Source organism: Aulonocara stuartgranti (genome assembly GCF_965226115.1).
Source record: "Aulonocara stuartgranti genome assembly, chromosome: 7".
In the NCBI taxonomy this organism is placed as follows: domain Eukaryota; kingdom Metazoa; phylum Chordata; class Actinopteri; order Cichliformes; family Cichlidae; genus Aulonocara; species Aulonocara stuartgranti.
In genome coordinates this window covers 53,177,271-53,200,091 of record NC_138945.1, presented here as the reverse complement: position 1 = coordinate 53,200,091, position 22,821 = coordinate 53,177,271, and the positions used below count along the sequence as shown (strand labels likewise).

Here is a 22,821-nt window from a genome sequence, read left to right as displayed (position 1 = left end):
CACAGTGAACTGATACTTCAACTACAATCTTTAAAAAAAAAAAATAAATTATATATATTCGCACAAATTACAACATCACTGAATATTTACACAGAATCAAATCATAATATAATAATTTTTTAAAATACAATTAAATAATGAATCAGAATTTACAGAAAAAACAGAGCACTATTCTACATTTTAATCACTAAAAACATTGCAAATATTCAAATTCTACAATGGTATTTCTTTAATTTGTTGGTATAAAGTGTCTTATTTTTGTCCAACTCCAGCTCCCATCTTTATAAGGAACTATAAAGAATGGTGAATAACTAAACTCAAGCAAGAACCGTAACACGGAGCAAGATCTGTTGACCTGGACTCTGTTGAGTTGGCATTATATCTCCACCAGATTGCCCATGGCTGCTATCACAGTCAGCGGTCTACCTTTTTTAATTAGCTTTTCCCTGTTAGTCTGTCAGGTGAATATATTAAATATTTAATAAGGGATTTGGGGTGAATTTGCAGGACAGATAGGCCTGAGGCCAAAGGCCAGCTGATTAAATTTTGCTGGATCTGACACTTCTTTAGCCCTAACTCTGAGCCAGAGCAAAATAGAAACCTGGTTCACAATCCGAAGTGAAATATTTTGAAACTTGGAAAAGTAATTTCATGTGAACCAAAAGTGAAAGACAGCCGTGCAGTGAAGGGTTTTACCGGCACTAGTTTTCTATAGAGCTGCACATGTAGGCTACTTTTAGATAATTGGATGCACTCAAACTCAGTAAACCATGAGCTGTGGCAGTGGAGTTATGAGTGTAACCTCTGTGCCATCTGTAAGGAAGCCATGTCTGTCAGCTTATGTCACGCCGTTGGAAGGAAGTTTATTAATATCCATACAACCCATGTAATGTGACGCCACCAGGGAGACTGCTCTTACTCAGGCTGGACTTATGTTTTCATGAATGGGATTCCGTAAGACCTTTATACCTTATGACTGATGCCGAGTGAGGCCACCACCCAGGAAAAAATAAAGCTCTCAGACATCATGTGGGTCGGGTATATTTATTTTCTCAAGTCGTGTACAGTGCAAAATAGACCTCCGTGTAACAAAATAGCCACAACTATATTGAAAACAACAATGCTATCCAAATGTAAAGCAGTAAGCCGAGAAACACTGCAGTTACAGAAGCTCGTGAAACTATGATAAAAGTCAGTATTCATGAAGGAAACTCAGAGTGAGTGACACATGAATCAAATCAGACAGTATTCTATACTAATGCAAGTAATGGGAATTCCATTTCTATTGTACGATTGATCCAACAGACACTGACAACATTTGCAGTCCAGCGGCACATTTTCTGTTTTCTTGTGCATATGCAGAAATAAAACTTGTCAGGCATTGCTAATGAAGGTTGAGGCTTCAGAAAAAACTTCCAATACGTTTCAGAAACTCAACAGGTTTTAAGAAACAGGAGTTGCACTTTCTGGCACCTACGGTCAACTGCAATCTAAACGCATGCAACGGCTACACCACCTCTAGACACGGAGGTACTGAAAATGGTAAGCGATGCTATCAATCCTCCTGAATGACATCACCATAAATAATGAACATTAAAATGACATATATTTCGGCTATCAAATATACGATGCTCTTTCAAAATAGAGTAGACTTTCTACAAAGCTAGTACAAATGGATTTAAGAAATATCTCTCCCATAGTACTATATGTCACATCTATATACATGAAATACAAAGAATCCACATAAACAACATAAATTATATATTTGTGCTTCTATGTTTTTCTAGCATGCCGTTTTCAGTTCTAAAAGATTTTTCACCAAGAAAATAACATATATCACAAATGTAAACAGAGTCCTGCCATAGATACATAAGTTTTTCCTAACTGATGCTTAGCCTAACTCGTTCTGACACTTTCTTATTTACATATTTTGGACCCATAACTGCGTCTGTAATGCCTTCGGAAATAGCTGTGCTCGCTCATTTCACTGCATCAGTGTTATAATCTGTCAATATCTGGATATCAACTGGTAGTAATCAGACCTGCAGGGGTTTTTCCCCCCATAAAGCATGTAGTAGGTAAAGCTGAAGGTCGACATTCTCACACTGTGTACCTTGAACAATCTGCAGTCGCCTAAAAAAATCACTAACAAAACACTCAAAAGCCAGTTTAAAGCCTTACAGAGGAAAACGAACATGAATTCCTTCACAATGACATTAGCATTAGCTTAAAGTATACGAAACAATGACTACATAGACCCTCCCCACCAGGATTTGCTCCTAACGCTGCTTTATTATGTTGGTACATAACAAGAAATCATATTGTTGGGGTATTTCAAAGTGAAGTGGCTCTGCATTAACCTCCTGGTGTGTTGGTTCATTGATAAATTAAGGGGAATGTGAAGAGGGGCTGACCACAATCAGCCTTCTCATGCTTGCAGACTTTGTAATGAAGGCTGTCTAATATCTAACTTAAGGGCAAAATAACACAATAATAGATATGATAGACTGCTAATTCATGAAGACTTGTTAACTTTTGTTCATGCATATATTGCATTGTTTTTTTGGCGGGTGGGTGGGGGGTCAGTAACTGATTGTTAACAATTCTTTCTGCTATGTACACTTTTGGGGGTTTCAGCGCATTACTCCAAATCAAATGCTTGTCCTTATGATCAGAGACACCTATTAACAACAGTTTAAATAGTAAATAAATAAATAATGGTTAAATAAACTAAAACCAATTTAGTACATCCTACTGAAAAACATAATTTGTCACATTGTTAAAAGAGAAAAAAAAAATCATATTCACTGGCACAGAAGAGGAATGACACAGCACTAGCATACATTTAAAGGACAGTCCTTGTGTGCACTGTCTGCAGGTCAGCTCATTGTCGTCTTCAGCCTTGAGTGATGCCGGGCGCATCTTTCTCAGCCTGTGCGTGCATGTAGTACCGTCTCGTTAGAGATAAAGGTTTCCCCGTAGGTGTTTCTACTACAAAGTTGTCACTTCTATCACATTTAGATCATTCCGGGTGACTCGATATAGACATGGCAGGAGACGTGAGGGCTGGTCTGAAGCAGACGTCCGTCCCGTGCGGTTGTTACCCATCCAGTCAGAATCGGACGAGAGCTCTCAATAAGCTAGTCATCACTAGAAGCACAGCTGTGGCTGCAGTGATAGTCACAATGGAGCTCCAACCTACCTCACTCCCCTGAGGGAAGACACGAAAAGAAGAGTGTCAGGAGTCAGCAGAGGTTAACTGTCACCAATAGATACAAACTAGATGTCTTATAGAAAGAATAGTTCCACGTTTAGGGAAATGGGCACAATTGCTTCTCTCAGAGATTGAGATGGAAAAAAAAAAGGAGATTGAGATGAGAAGATTGTTACTGATTTAATGTCAGTGCAAACAAATCAGGGGGTAATTGGTTAGGGAAACACCAACTCACACCTCCAAAGCTCACTATTTACAAACCACATTTTAAAATAAATACTAATTTAAGCTAAATATCATTTGGCTGTAGTTTCACATTTGACACAAATAAATGGTAACAATCTTCTCATTTAAATCTTGGCAAGAAAGCGGTAAATCATATTTCCCAATAAAATGGTTGAGCTTTTTCTTTACATTATTCATTCAGTGAAGCTCAAAGATTTCTTGTTTTTCAGTTTTGCCAAACTGCCCACCCGTCCCATGTTGACCTTTCATAAATGGTCCACAGTGGTTCATATTATCTGTTTTTCAGTGTGTTTCAGATTTTAAAGGCCGTATTTGGAATTTCTTCAGTTTATATTCTCCCATAACAACTAAACACAAAGATTCCTGACAAATAAAGGATTAGTTCACCAAAATAACAGAAAAACATATTTACTTCTGACTGTATGGACTAAAAGCACTAGGCTATCAACACTTTACATCTACAGGAGCTGCTCGGCCATGGAAACCCATCCCACGAAGCTCCTGGTGCAGTTTATGTGCTGACATTAATGCCAGAGGAGGTTTGGAGCTCTGCAGTTATTGAGTCAGCAGAGTGTTGTTGACCCTGCTCTGTAACTTTACATGTCTAACAGTAGACGCTCTTTAGATTGGCCCATTTTTTCACAAATGTTTGTAAAGCCAGACTGCATTGCTCGATTAGCTTTGCAATGCAACTGAAAACACCTGATTCCCAACATAACGAGGTGTGGACATGCTTGTATTCTTTAAATTTCATCTTTGATACCTCCAAAGATCATTCGTCAGCTGTGTGGTTTATTAGCCATGCACTATCATTCCGTGGACTGTTGTTATATTACACAATTTATGAATAAAGGAGAGTAGTTTTAAGTAGTTTTTCGAGCCCTGCCATCTTTAGTACAGTGGCTAAGACAGACAGCGCCATTTCACCTAATCACTTTTTATGTAGTACTCCTTGCAAGTTCGTTTTAATTTCAAGATCCCAAATATCCAAATATATATATTTACACATGACCATTTAACATTTGTATATGTTTATTTTTATCACCTCATTTTCATTATGTCTTTTTCCTCCTCCACCATTGCACTTTCTCCTCCCTTATTTCCACATCTTGCTCTTCCTCTTCCTTCTCTCAGCTGAAGTCAGGACTCTAACACATAAAAACCTGCTTATTTATTATTGACCCAATTACGTATTGTCAGCAAATTAGACGTGCAACCCTCCCATCTCCAGACAGCTCACAGCGAGCCAGCTAAACACTTTGAAACTCCAGGATTTCAAAGCTGACCTTGAAAGAAATTTCATGAAACTATAATGAGTAAGATATCATATGAAAGGGCATGGAGAGAGCTGTACAACATGTTTCATTTTTTCAATGACGGCTTAATGTTTTGCAAATGACACGCCGCAAGAATATATCTTAAAAAAAGTTTTTACAGCTTAAAAGCCAAAGATTTCAGCCAGTTCTGCTCCAATCATCTGGGTAAAGATAATAAAATGCACAATTTTAATATGTAATGCTTCCTTGTCTGAGGTCAAACATCAGAGTTGTTGTTATAAAAGCAGGCTGATGTCAGCATGTTGTAATAAGACATCATAAAACCTTAAAGTTTTAGTATAGCCCTTGCATTCTGGGGGAGGGGGGATTACGCTCTCTGAGTGCTCTTGTTTTTCTTTCGTTTAGCATATTATTGAAATTTTTTTCTGTGTAATTTAGGTGAACTAATCCATAGCATATTTTGCGAGAACCATAAGTAGCATTACGCTTCAGACAGATATAAGCTCCTCCCATACCTTGCTCTCTGGGACGCCAGCTCCGACAACCAGCACCAGACCACAGCCACAATTACAATCATTCCTATGAAGGGGATGGAGAGAACAGCGTGCTCAGACGGATGGATGAATCTCTGAGGAGGGAACAGAAACAAACACAAGGACCATGGCAATGAAGGGGATGAATGAATGATGGAGCGACGTAGCCAAATAATAAAACAAACAGATAAGGATGTGTGACAACGGCACAAATGGACCACCACTACACTACACAAATCACTCAATTCTAAGTGTGAAATGGCCTGTGGCTGTGATATACGGGGGGAAGGACTGTGATGGAGTGATTTAATATTTCCTATTAAACAAACAATGCATAACTTTACGGTGACATAAACATCAACTCAGTGTGAGTATGCGTGAGCAGTCCTGTGTGGCATTTCCTGGCTGCGTGTGATATCATGCTAGCAAAAGAAAAGAAAAAGAAGGAAAGGCACGCAGGATGGACTTAGCATATGAAGGTTTATTAGTCTCTCTATCCTCATTTTGAAGTTAAATTGTTCGTAAGTCGTAAGAAATTTGTCGTCAAACAGGCTGAGAGGTCATGGACATTCAGAGAACAAGGACAGCATCAGAGACAGGCACGGGTAGACAGTTTGACACGATGTGGAGACATCTCATCATGGCTGTTGCAGACAAAACACAGTTCTGTTTTCACTGGATGATTTCAACCATCGCAAGCATATGATCCAAATTCTGAGGTTTTGTTTAGATTTTTCACTGAGTTTTTATGCGCTCTTTTTAAAACTTGATAATACTCGACTTTCAGAGTAGCGACTGTCTTTGCATGGCAATGCAGGTGAAAGCACAGACTGTTCTACCGTCAGTGCATTCTAATTCCTCGGGAGCTTTGCAATGGAAATCACAACCTATGCTTTCATTCAGTGGCACCTGGAAGGCTGAGAGGTCATGAAAAATACATTGAACTGAGAAGTTATAACTCATAGTTCAATGTACAAACCATGCTGGATGCTTTCAAGTACTTATTATGTAAGAATGGTCGCGCTTTAAATGAATATGGCATGAATTGTGTTCATTTTCATTTCATTTCATTTAGATTTTTCATATGTAACTTTATTAGAAGGAAGAGAAACCAGTCTGGTATTAAATAAAAAGTCTAAACAAGAAAAAAAAAGCAGCTTAATTACATTTACTGTTTTAAAAAGATCTCAAGTCTGCTTATATGCTTCAGTGGTATAAAGTGCATTAGCTCCAAGGCGCCTGAATGCGTTTTATTAGAGATTTTGTGTTTTTGTCAAACAACAGTATTTAAGCATTGCTCTAACTGAGCAGTCAGGACACAGACACAGTGGGGGGAACGTTCCCCAGCCCAAAGCACACAGTAAATACTGATATGGGCTGACAGGCCAGGTCAGCTCATATCAACACATGTATCGCTGCAGTATGGGACACATAAAAAAGTGGGCTCAACAGACACAGGATACAGTGAGGAGCAATGTGAGGTTCGTTATGTGTTAGTAGATAGTGTGACTGCAAACAACAACAACAAAAACAACTTTACATTTTCTTCATTGTGTAACTGGAATATTGCTTTTAGAATAAATTCATATCATTTAAAAACAAGTTCAGAAAGCGATGATAAATATCTACTAAATATATTATTAGTAATCGCAGAAAGCTGTGCAGCTTTTCAATCAGTTGCTCTGCTGATGCCGGCGCTATACTTTTATTATAGTTTGTCCCGTGATGGGCTTGAGCTCTGCGGTTCCTCACCTGCGTCCCCCCCGACAGCTTCTCCAGCTCTGCCTTGCAGCGCTGCAGCTCCTCCTCCAGCTCTGCCCTCTCCCTCTGACTGCTGTCATACAGTACCTGCAACTCCTGCAGCTCCATCTTCAGACCCTCACACTGGAGGACACAGAGGCCAAAAGAATCAGAAGAATAACGTGTACCAAATCTGTGCCACTTTCTAGCAAAGCAGGGCACTGTACCTCTCTCTGAACTTGTGAGGCCTTCTCCTCAGCCTGTTTCAGCTGGTCTCTCAGCGAGAAGATCTCCCCGATCCCTCCGGTCCAGCTCGTCGGCGTCATCGGCTTCCCATCGAATGAGATGTTCTTCTGGATGGAGGCGTCCACCAGACGACAGTTCTCAGACTGGGCCATGGTCATGTAGCTCTCTGTCATGACCTCATCTGAGCCGGTCTCCATCTCCTTTCCCTCTGTGCCCTCCCCCGCGTCTTCCTCTTTCAGCGACAGGTAGACGCTAGAGCTGCGAGATCAAAAAGCGGCTTCAAATTAACCGGCTTCTACCATTTTTTTTATTTCTTATTGTAAAAACGGGAGGATGGGAGGATGTGTTAACCCTTAGAAGAAATGTTGATATCAAATGGTGACACTGTTTTGTCAACCTGCTTGTCAGCTACACATACATTTAAACCTGAAGTTAAAATATTTACACCCTATAGCACAGTAACAACTATTCTTTTCAATTTCCCAGTAAATGGCCAGACAATATTGGCAAATGCTCATCATATAGAACAACCTTACAATTCAAAGGCATTCTTAATTCTTAATTGCTTATGTGTAATCCCTCATATCATGCTACAACTTTACTGAAGTGCTTAAACAGGTGGTCGGTGCTGTGATGGGAGCTAGTGATACCAGAGGGTATCCCCTCCAGCTGATCCAGTGAGCACAGCTGACGAGCGAGCAGTCGTTGACCTCTCACCATGTCCTCTGTCTTTGCAGCAGCTGCAGCCTCTCGGAGAGCCGTCTGTTGTCCTCCTTCAGGGTCTGACACTCCTCCCTCAGCATACGGCACTCCTCCTTTAGCAGGTCAACGTCACCTGTCGGAGCAAGAAGGGCACATATGAGGATGTTTAAAACGACATTGTATACTCCTACACATCTTTATAGTACAGACAGTGTAAAACGTAAATTTTAGTCATCCGCTCTCTTGTCAGAGCACGAGAAGCTTTGGAACAATCTCATATCTGTCTGCTGAAGATGAAGCGACAGCCAGCAGCTGGTTAGCTTAGCCTGGATTGGCAGCAGGATGACACATCCATGCCAGCTCTGTCTCACTGGTATCAAAATCCGACTGGCAGTTCCTTTAAGGCTTACAAATGTTTTAGTAAGTGCAAGAACTGAAGCAGAAAAGCCATTTTCACCAATAATGTTTGTGCATTTTGGGTGATGTTCCCCCCACCCTCGGTCCCACCCAGCTCCAGACCCCAGCGGTGACATCATGCGCTGGAAGTGTGGGTCCCTCCCTGTCGTGACCTCATGTCCCTGGTATTCTGAATATACACACACATGTCACTCCCTTTTCAACTCCCAGCAATCCTATTTTGTAGCATTTACTGAACCCGCCAGTGACAGATGTTCTTGACTGCAGTTTACTAACATGCTGTGAGGGAACGAGACCATCCTCGTGCAAAGACTGATCACAGGCTTTTTGTGCTAAACTTAAAAGCTTGAAGAAAGAAGAAAACTTTATTTTTAAGCTTGTGAAGATGTTTTCACCTCTAATCCAAGAGGCTTCAGTAAGAGTCCCAGGTATTTAACCCCTACTGGGGGTTGTTCCTGTGAGAGGTGGTCATTGACCTACTACTTCTCATGTCCTACGTCACATGAGTTAAGATGGAGAAAAAAGGTGGATTTAATGCCTAGTAGGGTTAAATTCACAAACTTAAAGATGACCAGTCGCCTTTTTTTCTCAAGTTTGTAAGACTACAATGACTTGGGTAACTAAGAACCTAATAAGACACACGTGATGCAACGTCACTTCTTCTCTGACATCTGTCCCCCCCCCCTTTTCCTCATCCCTCACCCTCTCTCCTCTCGGCCTCCCTGCGCTGGCTCTTCATGCTGATTTCGGCCCTGAGCGTGGTTATCTCCAGCTCGTACTCCTGGGTTTCTTCACTTAGGCGCTGGAGCTCGGCCCGCCGGCGACACAGCTCTTCCTGCAGTGAGGCGATGTCGTTCTCCCTCTCCGCCGCTGCCTCCTCAGCGGCCTGCTGGAGCAGGAGCACCTCCTCCTGAGCCGTGCGCAGCTCCTCCTGGGCCTCGGCCAGCTCGCTCTCCTTCTCTTCCTCCAGGCTGTACATCTCCTCCTGCACAGAGCGCAGCTGGGCTGTGGCAAGCGGGGGAAGAGGAAGAGGAGGAGGAGGAGAACGTTAGGTTTTCTTTATGGCAGATGTGTGGGTGAGACTGCAGTGTCAGTATGGGTGTATATGTATGATCTCACCTGAGGCTTTGCAGTAGTGGGCCTGTGTGTGTTTGTGTGTGTAGGTGGTTAGTGTGCACTTGCATACGCCTGTGTGTGTGTGTCTGTGCGGGTGCTGTTTGAAAGAGGAGCTGATGTAACTGATGGTAACTGGCATGCTTTTTATTCAGGGTCAGGTTGGGATTATTAGTTTAGTCATTTCAGGAATGGAGAGTTTTCTCCACCTCGCAACTTAAAAAAAAAAAATTTCCCTTCTGATTTTCTGTCTTTGAGAACAAAAAATCTGCATAAGTGGTAGCATGAAACAGAAGTCAAGCTAATAAATTAGCAGCTTAAAGATCAAAATCTGCAGAGACCTTAAGCACTGAGGGATGTAAAACTTTTGATTTTTTTAATCCAAGGGGAAAAAATGACACAAAATGTTATTTTAGAGATCTTTAGGCATATTGTGTTGATACCTTGCAGATTCTGGATCTGCCGTGTGAATGCCTCAGCCTGATGGGCACTTGCCAGACGCTCATCCTCCAACAGACCTGAAGAGGAGAGACGGGGAGTCAGGAGTGTGTAGTGAGATAAGAGGGAAAAAGTGCAGCAGGCCAAAAGAAGAAAGATGACAACTTGATAAGCTGTTCAACCTTGAGGCATGACTGGATGACACAAGCAGCTTTGTATGTCTGCTTCTGTTAAAAGCAATGAACAGTACGTGAGCAGACCGTCAATATTACTTAGCAGGATTTTTCTTTCTGGTATGCGAGTTCCTAATGATCCTTTTCATTGGAAAATTCTCTTCTAAACTTAACAGATAGCAGTAGAAAAATAACACAGAGTGTTTTGGCTGCCAGTTTCACAGCTTTTGGTTTGCTGCTATTTTTGAATTTCTGTTTATTTTTGGTCCCTATCAGTATGTCTCATGCCAAATGTTTTCTGCCACATACTTCAGGCAGATTCACTGATGGCTTTTATATAGCAGCAAGAGGAGCTAGAAGGATAGCGAGAGCGTATTCTTAAATCAAATCATATGTCCATTCAATTCAGTTTTATTTACATGGCACCAAACCACAACAACTGGCTCAAGGTGCTTTAAATTCTAAGGTCAAGGCCCTAAAATAATAGAGATAAAACTCCAAAAATCAGACGACCCCCTATGAGCAAGCACATGGTGACAGTGGGGATGAAAAACTCCCTTTTAACAGGAAGAAACCTCCTTTATGTTAATTGGGTTAATTACCCATGGGGTAATGTAAGCTGAATGGTGAGATGTCTCTATGTGTTAGTCCTGCGACAAACTGGCGATCTGTCCAGGGTGTACCCGGCCTCTCGCCCTATGGTAGCTGGGATAGGCTCCATCCAATCCACAATAAAGATAATGGAAGATAATGGATCGATGGCTAAATTATAAACACTTAGAGTGAATTAAGATAGTTGTAAAAAAACATGCACACACACAAAGTACTTTCACAAGTACAATTTAATTGTAAAAAAAGGGTTTTTTTTAATCAGTATTTGGTGCACCTTTCATTAGTACAACTTCTTCTATACATTTTTGGAAACAAGTGGGTTGCTCCAAGTGTTTTGGAAAAGTTGCCACATTCCTTAATTGCTTGTGTCTCTTTGTGTAATCCCAGGGTGACTCCATGTTGCTAAGATCAGGGTCTCTGTGGGGGCTGTACCATCTGCTGGAGGACGCCTTAGCCTTCTTGTGGCTTGTGTACTTAATGGCAGTGAGTTATCTACAGATCAAATTTCAGATCAAATGCCTTCTTCGTTGTGTTGTGTCCTGCATAAGAACCTAAACATGTAAAGTGCCTGTTATGCCCACTGACTTCAGGCTGCTGCTTGGAAGAGTGTTTCAGGTCTATCTGCGGCACCCCTCCAGGCGCCTGATCACCAACACCTGCGGTCTGTAATATGAAGCAAGACCAACAGACCCGGGGTATATTTTCATACCCCAACGTTTGGGTTCCTGCTATGCAGTCACGCAAAAGGTGGCTATCAACCCTGAGTTTTCCAATCTATTCACATAAAAAGGCATTGGCAGAAGGTGACCAGTCTGCTGGCAGCACGCAGGAATATTTTACAAAATAAGAGCAAACTATAAAATTAGAAAACTCATCATACACGCCAAATGCACAGTTGCTGCAGCCAAAGGAGAGGTGTGTGAGTGTGTGTGATAGGAAAAGTGCTGTACTAGCATGTGTATGCGCTTTAAGTGATTTGGTGGTCAGCAAGACTGGAAAAGCGTGAGACGGCCTGAATAAAATCTATTTAAAGCCGGGAGGAAAGTTGGAAAAAATGTGCACGGGAAGATCTGACTAAAAATACGTCTGAATTCACTCGCTGCCTAAATGTGAGTAGCTGCTTCTTTTCTGTATAAGCCAGTTTTAGCCTTACTATTTAAGCAGCAACCCGGTTGCATTAAATGGTGTGAGAGTAAATATAAACACATAATTCAACCTGGTAAGGCTTGCTTGCAAATTTTATATAAGGTCAACGAGTACAAGTTTGAAAATAGGGTAGGTAGGTATAGCGTAAGTTGCCTGGCAATATACTTCATTATGAATGATCCTTGTAATACAGAAAAATCAGTTAAACCCTGAAATTCTTTACTGACTCTTATTCCTGCTTGATAGTGCTGGTCTCTGAAGTCCATGTGATTATCACTGGGGCTGGATAACTCTCATGTCTCAAATGTCTCAAAATCTCATTTGGAGATTTTGAGACATTGTCTGTCTGTTTTTTGATCACCTGCTGCTTCACTGTTTCGCTTTCCTTATGTCCTGTTCAGTGACTGAAAGAAGTCTTTGATTCAATTTAGCTTTAACAATATAACATGTTTTGTGTTTAAACAGGGAGCTTAGCATTGTGACATTTTGTTCGGTTAAACTATCATACCAAATGGAAAAGACTGTGATAAGCCAACTTTAAGCTTGAAATGAGGAGCAAGCCAGTCACTGGCTAAAGCTAAGATAAGGGCTGGCCTCTTCTTAGAGGGTTGGGGTCACTTAGGTCTCATCTATCTGCACTGGGCCTCTCTCAGCAGAGGGTGACTTCTTAAAAAAGACAGATAACCGCTGACTACACAGGAAGCCCTCCATAACAGGCCATTGTGCCATTTCACCAAACTCACCAGTCGCTTCCCAGAATGTTCTCACCAAGCTCATGAAATTCATAAACAATCTACTTGCTGAACATCAGCTGTTCAGTATCACCTCACAGTGCCACTTGCATGGATGTAGAATCTCACTTTTTTATTTTCATAATGTTTAAGCTACAGTTAGTAGATTGTTATCAATATTATTTATAACTTTTTCCATTTTAAATTTGGTTTTTAACGCCCTCAGATTAATCCATTCATCAAGCTACATCATTACTGGTGTGGGCGTAGAAACCCGAAACCGAGACAACCGCATCTGCATGCATCAGCTGCCAACGCACCGAACAGCTGACTGTTCCCAGAGGGTCTCGACCAATACTGAATTCTGGTTGAGGTCTAGGACACTCCGTCTAGAAACTTCCCGCAGTGTGAGCGCAGTTGTCTGAGGAATGGTTCCTCCCGCTGCCAGACAAACTGCTGAGCTCACCATGCTATGTCTCTAAGAATAACACACTGTTAAATGCACACACTCATAAACGCACACACACTGAGCTCAGTGTAACCTCATACCCAAGGCCTTAGTCACTGCTAGTGTCTCTGAGCATTATGCTCATCATTTCTAAGGTATGAGCTTATGCTCTTCTTAATGACTATGAGCAACAGACTGTCTGTAACCACATATAAACAGTTCGCCTTCTATATATGTATCTAACAAAATTTCACAAGGATGCCTCAGGTACAAAGTTAAGAGAGGGTTTTTTCTACTGATCAGTGTAGAAATAGGGGAAAAAATAGTGCAAACATTTATGTAAAAGTACTCTGAAGAAAATTCAGGCTGAGATTGTAACAGGAATTTTATAATCATGTGTCTTACAGCACAAATGGAGTTTTTTTCACAGCAAGGGAAAGGCCAAAAACAAGGTTAGTTAAAAATGTTAGGTAGCGTTTTTAGCTCACAGAAAATTTAGCCGCAATTAAATGAAAGGTTTTTTTTTTCTTTTTCAACTTTGCTTGTTGGTCTTAGCTATTTCCATTATTTTTCTTTTCCACTCACTGAATATGCATGCGTTGGAAATGTAACGAATGAAAGCCCAGGGTTATTGCTTTTGTAAATGCGATTTAGGAGCGGCGCTGGCAAACAATTTGCAGATTTGAAAAATGATGGTTAATTGTAAAATGTAGATTCATTTCTAAGCAAAGCGCTTGGTGTAGCATTGCTTTTTGCAAAGCTGTCCCAGAATTAAAAGAAGGAAAAATTATTTTATGAAGAGAAATCGGCGAAAGAGGCCCAGCTATTTGTGTTTTATTACCTACGTGTGTTCAAATGTGACGTGCTTTTTATTCAGCTTTTGTTACCGATTCCAGTTGTGACTGAACATGACAGATAGAAATGTTAGAACGGGGACTATCATGGCAGTCAGCATATTCTATAAATGCCAGAAAAAATGTTACAAAATTAATGCATGTTGATGGATGATTAGTGCATTTGCATTGATTTTTATGGGAGATGCTTTAATGTTAATGTTAATAAATTAATAGTTAAAGGTATTAAATAATGAACATACATATTACAGTTAAGGGATACAGTCCTAGAGGTATTCAAGGCTAGAGTTCTCACCTTGCAGCTCGTGGAAGCTCTCCTGATGTTTGTTGGAGGTCTCTCTGGCCTCCTCCAGCTCCAGCAGCAGCTGCAGCACCTGCGCCCTGAGCTCCTCCAGCTCCTGCTCCTCAGTCAGCGACTCTTGCTCCTTCTTCCTCTTCTCCTCCCCTTCACCTTCCTCCTCTTTCAGTTTCTTTTCTTCCCCCTCTTCCTCCTGAGATCTCTCCTGGTCCATCTCCTCTTTCTCGTTGTTCTCCTCCAGGACTCCTCGCTCCTTGGCGGTTATCTCGTTGTCCATATTGGGGCTGCTCTCGGCTTTCAGATCACAGGGGTCATCTGGTAGAGAGATGGCAGACATTACGAGAAGGAAAAGGGATGGAGAGCCTTACAGGTGACAAACCCATCTGTCATCGCCTAAAAACTCAGTCACGCTTGGCTGCAGAGCAAATGGTCTCTTCTCCCCCGAATCAACAGCACCATCTTGTGATTAAAGTGGCACCGACTTCTTTGTACATCACATCCTGTTCACTCTGATTTAAGCGTAGCTGTTCAATCCCACAATATAACTGAAAATCCTCTTTTGTGATTAACTCTAAGACGCAATCCTTTTTCTTGAGCGATTCCACTGATTAAAGGAAGAAAATCACACGTGCCTTAAAATGTCAGAATTTTGTAATAAGCAGATGTTAATGTAGCAGCATTCACACGCAACATATTTCTCTTTATTCACCGCATTTCAAGCTTCGTTGTGTTTATGGCACACGCATCCTTGTATCCGCACTGTGGATTTAAATGTTTGGCCAGCAGGTGGAGCAGGTTAGCTGACACAATGCGGAAACAGAAGTGGGGAGGTGAAGCAATCGCTATGACTCACCACTCAGCAATGCACCTCAAAGTCCACAACAACAGAGCTACCACTCATAGTAAGAGAGATGTGACACACAGCTCTTTCACGTGCTCTTGTGTCACATTTTTGCCTTCTTCTTAAAAGATTTCGCTCAGTAATAAGCTCAGGCCCAATCAGAAGCTCTAAAACCAAAAATGAGACATTATATATGAGGCAGACCAATAAGAGTGAACTTGATTTTGCATTACAGTTCTTTGTCTCGCTGCAGCTACTGAGACAAAGTCAGAGCAGTTCAGAAGAGAAGGCATCCCCGGCAGTTCTTCTAGCATTACACACACACGCAAACACACACTGACCTAATATCCTTTCACTCTCACTTCTCAACAGCATGCCCTCCTGGGTCAAGTCCTTCTCAGAAATAAATCAATATGTAGTACTGCGCATTCATGTCTGAGTGGTCTCCAAGTGGCCAAAAATTGCTGTTTGTACTCAGAAAGCAATGTGAGGATGGGAGAGGGGGAATAGTGTTCACTGAGGGACAGAAGATGGAGAGACGTGATGAGAAAAAAGAAGAAGGCTGCAGCAGGGGACGGAATAAAGCATTAACTAAAGATCTACCCTAATTAAGAGCGATGCTCACCGGTGTAATCTCGGCTCTGGGGATGCTTCCGGTTCTTGTGCTAATTATTTTTTCTTTCTTTTTCTCTGCTCGCTAGATGTAACCGTGTACATCACAGCATATATTATCATGCATCTGTGACAGCCTTATTCCTTCCTGTCTCATAATGATGTTAATTTAAACAATGCGGCCCCTGAGAGGCATGCGAGAGGTTTCATGAGCGCAGGGCTATTTTGTCATTAAACTTTGATGCTGGTGTAACGAGTTAGTCATAAAGAAAGAGAGAGACGGAGCTCTGTGGCGGGGAGTTTTAGCCGGAGCTGCTTGTATAGCCAGGGGCGGCTAAAGGCCATCAAGAGACAAAAGGCTTCCCACTGAATATCACTCACATCCAAATCTCTTACAGGATATGTTGAGCTCATGGTAGGCAACTCCAAAAGGCTTTGGATCAAGTGTTTTCTTTTGTAAATGTCTATTCTGTATAGACGGTCATTATTGTCCTCACTTTAAAAAAAACACTTTTTAGGTATATTTAGGAGAAAGAGTCTGGCTTTGCATGATGCATCGTGTGCCAACCCTTACCACCACCTTTCACCTTTCTACTCATCGTATCGCTCTTAAAAGAAGCTTAATCTTCTCACCTTGTGGGTGAATATCGAGCACATTATGCAGCCAAATCAGCTGCAGTGACACCTGTGCTCACTCCACTGTGCTTGATTTTTTCTTTTAGTCACGCTGGGATTGCATTAGACATGGACGCCGCGCACATACAAGAGCAGGCGACGGACAGCGGTGTCATCTCAGGAGCAGTGCAACAGCTCCGGGGAGAGGACGCCTTTTATCTATGCACAACACATTCTTTCATAATCACACTGCAGCACAGCACTCTGAGTATGTTGGTATACACACTGTGCCACTTTAGAAGAGAGGCAACAGGCAGAGCCAAGTAGTCTTTGTCAGCATCTCAAAAAGGCTGCCTGAGATTTAATTCAAACATTTAATGTGTCAACACCAGCCTTTTTGTTTTGCTTCTGATTTGGCATTCTGCGATGGAGCGTGGAGCATAATGAAAATTGCACTTTGCAAAATTGAAGAGCAGAGCGGGGATTTTTAGCCAGCAGAGGGGTGGGTGAGGGACGGGCAGCGAAATCTGAAGCTCAGCCTCGCAGTCTAATTAAGTAGACAGGAATTTACTGGAAAAAACAGCATTTATGCGCTCACCTTTTTTTTTTACAGTCTTTATCTTTAATGATACCGCTTCATGCAATCAGGTGTAATATAATAGGAAATGTGGAGCAAAGTGCTTTCGAGAGAATAGTCTCTCCCTATTGCTGCTAGTTAAATGAATTGACTGCTAGTTAGGTAGTTAGGAACATCTGGAGTCAAATCAGCCAATAAAAGAAACGACTGCTCGCTGAAAGGCGGCGCTGGAGGAGGCTGTCTACGGGTGTCGTGTCCTGGGTGTGTTGAGACTGAGCAAACAGGTGTGTGCTGCGGTGTCAGTGGTTCATTTGTGCATATGCCTCAAGAGTTTGCATTTGCATATGAATACACGCCAAGAGTGACCACTTCTCTTTGGTTTTGCATGTGTGTAAATACATAGAATATGAGCACGCATACATGTGTAGTGAGATCCCCACTTCTGATGAGTCTATATACACAACATACTGTATTTATGATCATATATGTCTGTGATCTGCTGTGTGTGTGTGTGTGTGTGTGTGTGTGTGTGTGTGTGTGTGTGTGTGTGTGTGTGTGTGTGTGTGTGTGACGGATGTACGTGTAGGAGGCCATGCATAATGCACAACACCCCCTCCTACCCCAGCTTTGAAATCAGCCCTGCTCTGATGTTGTAGCTTTTTCCCTGCACTGGCACACTTCCTCAGCAACACATAATACAGAGGAGGGAGGGGGAGCTGAAATAACAAGGAGCCACCGTAGGAGCATATGTGAAAGGGAGACGGGGAAAAAACAATTAGAGACACACAAGGAAGGAGAAAGATTTACGACGTTAACCCCACGCATCTCCACATCCACCATGCACCCTTGGTCAGCACACCAACAACCCAGAGCTTCAACATATAGAGAATCACCATGGTGATAAAGCTGTATTTTGGTCCACTGCTTTGCTTTCCATAGAAACCTTTCCTTTACCCCCCCAGAGAAGAGTCTGTGCAACTGTATCAGGTGCACTGTCACGAAGCCCACACGGTGAGGTCACCATCATATGAGATGCACTGCTTTCAAGCTGCGTGGAGACTCCAGATGAGCAGCAAGCGTCAGAGGTGGAGGTCTTGTGAGGTTAAAGTGAGTTTATCTCTTTCCCTTGCTCTCTCTCTGTACTGCACTTCAGAGGCTGAAAAGTCCAGGGAGAGTGAGGAACAACAGCAGCAGGAGAAGAAAAGAAAGTTGAAGCGACTTAATCAGCCGTTCTGTTATTTAAATGGAAAATTCGTATTTGCGCTTTCAAAGGGGAATAAGGGAAAGTGGGTCAATGGAATAGAAAAGCATCGCAGGATGTGCTATAATTTGGCCTCATTAGATGAGTACGCACAAAATCTGTGTCAGTGTGTGCATGCTGTAGGTGATTTATTCAGGGAATGTGTGTTTTTGGGGGGGGGGGTTTTCAATACGAATCTGTGGTGGTGCAGTGTGTGCATAAGCTTGTTGCATAGCTATTCCATTAGGGGTTTGAATAGCATCAGAAGAAGAACGGAAAACAAGTCATGCAGTTATAACCCATTTCATCACAAATGAACCCTCCCCCCAAACCACCACCCCCAGCAAAGCAATCACTATGGAAAGCTTTTTTTTAATCACTTAGGTCTTATTTTGAAAAATAGGGGATACCACAGCTCACTGTGTATCTGCCAAAATTCAAAAAAGATAAATCCAGAGCACGAGGAAGGGTGCGCTAATGATAGGTTGACAATGCCAAGCATTTCTGCGAGGGAAACAAAAAGTTAAAGCCATGGGGGCGGGAGGGGGGCTGAAAGAAGGAGCTGCGGGAGTTCATGAACCTTCTCCATTCACTTGAAAGTTTTAAGAATTTTTCCATTATACAGCCGAGTAAGAGTAAAGCACACATGGCACACTCGGTTTAGCCAGGGACCTGCAGAGTGCCTTAAGAGCCCTTTTTCCCCCCTATTTTTTTAAATGAAGCACTTAAGTCTGGTGAGAGAGACCAGAGAAGTGGGTGGGGGGAACATGTGACAGTGAGAAACAGGGATCAGGGATGCTTGAGGACAGAAAAGCATGCGAGATTTGTTTTCGTTTGTTGTTCTTGGCTTTTTGGTTTTTTGGTTTTCTCAAAGGTCTAAGCAGCTCCCACATCTACAAAGTTTGTCCAAGGCAGCAACTTTGCTGTTTATTAGTTCCGGAGAGCTGAGAGAAATTCTGTTTGTGTATCTTTGGGGAGTATCACTGCTGATGTGAATTTTTGCAGCATGAGGGCACAACACTGGAGAGAAGATGAGGGAATGGAGGGAAAGAACAGGAGAGAAATGCTGCGTGGGCTGACGCGCTGGCAGGTGCAAAAGGTTTGTGTGTGTGTGTGTGTGTGTGTGTGTGTGTGTGTGTGTGTGTGTGTGTGTGTGTGTGTGTGTGTGTGTGTGTGTTGGAGGGTGCGTGGGTGCTGAAGAGAGCAAAGGATTCCATCTGAAAGAGGGGGACGAGATACTGAGTGGGAAAAGCTGAGAGAAGGATGGAGAGAGAAGTGTTCGGCAGCTCGTGCAAGTAGGAGGGAGGAACAATATGGTGGCCAGTGGCGGCATCGTATGCAGACACCTTGTAAATGTCAGATGTGCCTGTGATCTTGCTCGGCGGCAGCATGTGTTTGCACAGGAGCATCTGCAATCTCTGTTGGTAGATGTGGCAAGGCAGCGTAGAATTAATCCTCAGCAAAAGTGCAAAAACCAGAGAAATGCTGTTGATTTTTAATAAAATTGCTTTTTTGAAGAACCCAGACTTATGCTGAGAGTTAGGGCTGACCTCAGCCAGGGCACAATAAATGCACTTAAATCCCTTTAGATCCCCCAAAGGTACATAATTCAAAACTATATCACTTATCAACTCAGCTCAATCCACTTTCTAGGTCTTTTTATTCTCCAGAAGTCAGCCCTGACACCACCATAAGCTCAGTGTTGGCCGTCACGAGCACTGAATTCCCAGCTTTAAAAACATGCCTCAGGTTGTGATGAAAGGAAAAAAAATAAAAGAGTCCCTGGAGTTAAGAGGCTAGATAACAGGAACAAGCTTGTTAGGTAAGGAAGGATTTCTCCTGAGACAGCATCCGCGTTACGGCGATCAGGCTTCAGCACAACAAATGTAATAAACAAAACTGCTCACAAATGCAAGTGGTTCGATAAGTCTACGGGCATCTATGGTGAGCATATTAAAAGAAATGAGCCACCCAGTCCTTGCTCCTGAAAGTTCACTTTTAGGACATTAACAGAGGAAAAGGAAACCTGACTCTGAGCAAACTGCTGACCTGTGTATGTGTCTGTTTCTCCGAGCCCCTCCACACCAATAAACATCCTCCTTCCAGCGTCCACACACACACACACACAGGGCCACTCTATCTGCAAAACACATACTCCTTCCTCATTGAGAATCATGGAAAGAGAGAGAGAAATACCACACATTTTCTCTGCATAGTTGAACAGTACTAATTCTATCTGAGGCGAAAACATAAAATAAAGATGCATTGTGTTCGCTGTCATGCAGCAACTTTCAGTGGAATGAAGTTACCAAGCAAGCCTAAGTGCAGCTGCTCATCTGCTCCAAGCCACTATGTGCACTAAAACAACGTCTCATTCCTCCGCAGATGATAATCTGCGTAAAACATGAGAGAGATTCAATCTTTAACAAAAATAACACCCAGCTCTGCATGACTCCAGATTCCATCAGTTCTCCATCGGGATAACATATGCAACAAATTCAACAGTGCTAAACGCTAGGCCTAAATTATTTCCTGCCTTTGGCTGCCAGCAAATCGTTACCTGGCAGCGTGTCGCCTCCATCAAACGTCCACAGATGCCGTATCTTACCGTGCTGTCCACTCACTCACTCACTCAGTCTGTCAGCTCGACTGCAGCTCTTTAGAAACACGCTCCCACAGTAAACACCTCGACACCAGACCACCCTTCTCCCGTTCCACATCCTGCCCACTTTACATCACTCACTTTTAGAGAGCATGCTCTTTCTTTGAAAAAAAGAAAAAGAAAAGAGAGAGAGAGATAAACATTAACCATCTACCTTTTCCCCGGCTGATCGCTGTCTATATAATCTGTAGTGAAAAAAAACACCGCCACACGGCTGTATCCAGCTACGCGGAGTCGCAGATGAACACACACTGACAACACAGCAGCACACAGACCTGTGGAGTCCAAAGCCTCCTCTATGAGTGGAGGTAAACGCAGTCCATCCATAGCCCCCCTGTCGCTGCTGCGAAGAGGGAGAGACGGAGGAAGAGTGGGCGAGAGAGGGTCAGAGGGTCCGCACGCCCACCTCAGCGGCCGCTGCTGCTGCGCGGAGAGGAGAGGAGGGAGACAAACACACGGAAAGTACTGATCGCGTGTCAAGTACTCGTACAGCACGCGCGCGCGCGCAGGCTTCGAATCTCACAAACTTGGCACACGCAAACACACGCGCGCATGCACACACAAACCGCCCGTACCTCGGGAGAGTTTGGGAAAGATCCCGGGAGCTGAAGGCTGGGCTCTGGAGCGTGGGAGAGATGCCGAGAGGGAAGAAGAGGGGAGGAGCGGAGCGCAGGGAAAGATGCTGTTTTCCAGATGGCAAGCTCCGTCTCCCTGCCCTCTCTCTCTCTCTGTCTTTCACATGCTCTCTCTCCCTTCAGGCTCTGTTTACTATGTTTGCACTCCTTTTTTTCTGCACCATCCTTCTCACCAATGCCTCCACTTGTGCCCCTTTTGCATTTGCTGACTTTTTACATTTGTTTACGGATTCACGATCATCGAGGCTGGGACGCAGATCTACGCACAGACGCGGACAACAATGATCACCAAGGCCCCCTTTTTTCAAAAGTCTTTTCACAGGTCCAAATGTGTGTGGTGATGCTTTAGACTAGCTTGCTAAATGTTAGCTTTAGTTGGAATCTTGGTGATTCATTTTTAGAAGCCCTAATAACAGGTAGTGTGAAAGGCATCACTGGCAATGCATTAAAAGTAGTTCAGACAATCACAGAACCAAGATATATGCAAATCCTACTTATAATAAAACACCGACCCGTGCTTCCCTTTTTTGTGCACACATTTACACTCACATACACTCTCTCTGTCTCTCTCAATTACTTGAGCATATTTTGGCCGTGGCCCCAAAGCCAAATGAATTTACCTATAATGAGATCCAGAATCCAGACAGGCTGTTGCAGTGGAGGCTGACAGCTAGCGTCGCAGATTACTGATCATTTCCCCTCCATTGTTCATTTCCTCCCCTCCCCTTGCTGACTCTCTCTCTCTCGCTCGCTGCTAATGAACAGTGTCACTTATGCTATAAATATATACATCATCTCAACCATAACACCACTCGCTCAATTTTCATCACAACTTTCACACACAAAGCTTTTTTTGTCTCTCCGTCTGTCTTTCAGCCCCCCACCACCACCCATACACACAGTTTCTCTCTCTCTCACACACACACACACACACACACTTTCTCACACTCAGTTTCAGCTGCCATCACATCTGGCAACTTCTGTGCAGTAAGGAGCCAGAGATTTGAGGTGTGGCGTGAAAGCCTGAAAATATGTCAGCAGACAGAGAGAGAGAGAAAAAGAAGAGGAAAGGAATGGGGGGCCAGGCTTAACCGTTCCCTGGCCCAGGAGGGGGATATTTCTAACACTGCACTGTCAGGAACCAGGAAGTGCTTTGCAGACAGAAGATGCACACACAACGTTTGACACATGCACTCTCATGTGCAATCTGGCAGCATCTGAAAGAGGAAATGTGTTTAAAAAAGGCACAAAAAACTGTAGCGGAACGGAAATAGAAGGAAGCAGAAAACCCGTGTCTGAGTAGCAGCATGTTCCTGTTGTTTGTATCTGTAATGAACAGCAAGTGATTTCTGAGAGGTCGACAACACAAAACAAGGGATAGGAAGAAAAAAAACAAAAACTGGAAAAGACCGATGTCTCCTTGTAAGCACTTCCTTTACTTCCTTGTGCAG

General features: G+C 42.9%; 1 protein-coding gene across 10 annotated transcripts; it reads right to left on the bottom strand.

Moving 5' to 3' along the window:
* Nucleotides 1–1,028: 1,028 nt before the first annotated feature.
* LOC309711070 (uncharacterized protein) lies at nucleotides 1,029–22,090 on the bottom strand. Of its 10 annotated transcripts, XM_082541083.1 has the most exons (11): nucleotides 20,634–20,792; nucleotides 20,383–20,466; nucleotides 20,123–20,213; nucleotides 14,186–14,503; nucleotides 9,932–10,006; nucleotides 9,078–9,380; nucleotides 7,974–8,091; nucleotides 7,238–7,514; nucleotides 7,023–7,154; nucleotides 5,253–5,365; nucleotides 1,029–3,211 (listed from the first exon to the last, which is right to left on the bottom strand). In XM_082541083.1, exons 3-11 carry the CDS (start codon nucleotides 20,166–20,168, stop codon nucleotides 3,199–3,201), a joined length of 1,395 nt encoding a protein of 464 aa, XP_082397209.1. In that variant the 5' UTR covers nucleotides 20,169–20,213; nucleotides 20,383–20,466; nucleotides 20,634–20,792; the 3' UTR covers nucleotides 1,029–3,198. The 10 variants fall into 10 exon arrangements, 9 of the variants coding, with proteins under 9 accessions (XP_082397209.1, XP_082397207.1, XP_082397208.1 ...); XM_082541081.1 differs by lacking the exons at nucleotides 20,123–20,213; nucleotides 20,383–20,466; nucleotides 20,634–20,792 and adding exons at nucleotides 21,011–21,158; nucleotides 21,311–21,562; XM_082541082.1 differs by lacking the exons at nucleotides 20,123–20,213; nucleotides 20,383–20,466; nucleotides 20,634–20,792 and adding exons at nucleotides 21,011–21,155; nucleotides 21,311–21,562.
* Nucleotides 22,091–22,821: the final 731 nt, after the last annotated feature.

Coding starts and splice junctions, on each gene's coding strand:
- LOC309711070 (XM_082541079.1), bottom strand. CDS start 20,276: ATGTGTGGTATTTCTCTCTCTCTTTCCATGATTCTCAATGAGGAAGGA. Junction 10,007..14,185: donor GAGCTTCCACGAGCTGCAAG/GTGAGAACTCTA, acceptor TCTCCTCTTCAG/GTCTGTTGGAGGATGAGCGT. Junction 9,381..9,931: donor GCAGATCCAGAATCTGCAAG/GTATCAACACAA, acceptor CGCTTGCCACAG/CCCAGCTGCGCTCTGTGCAG.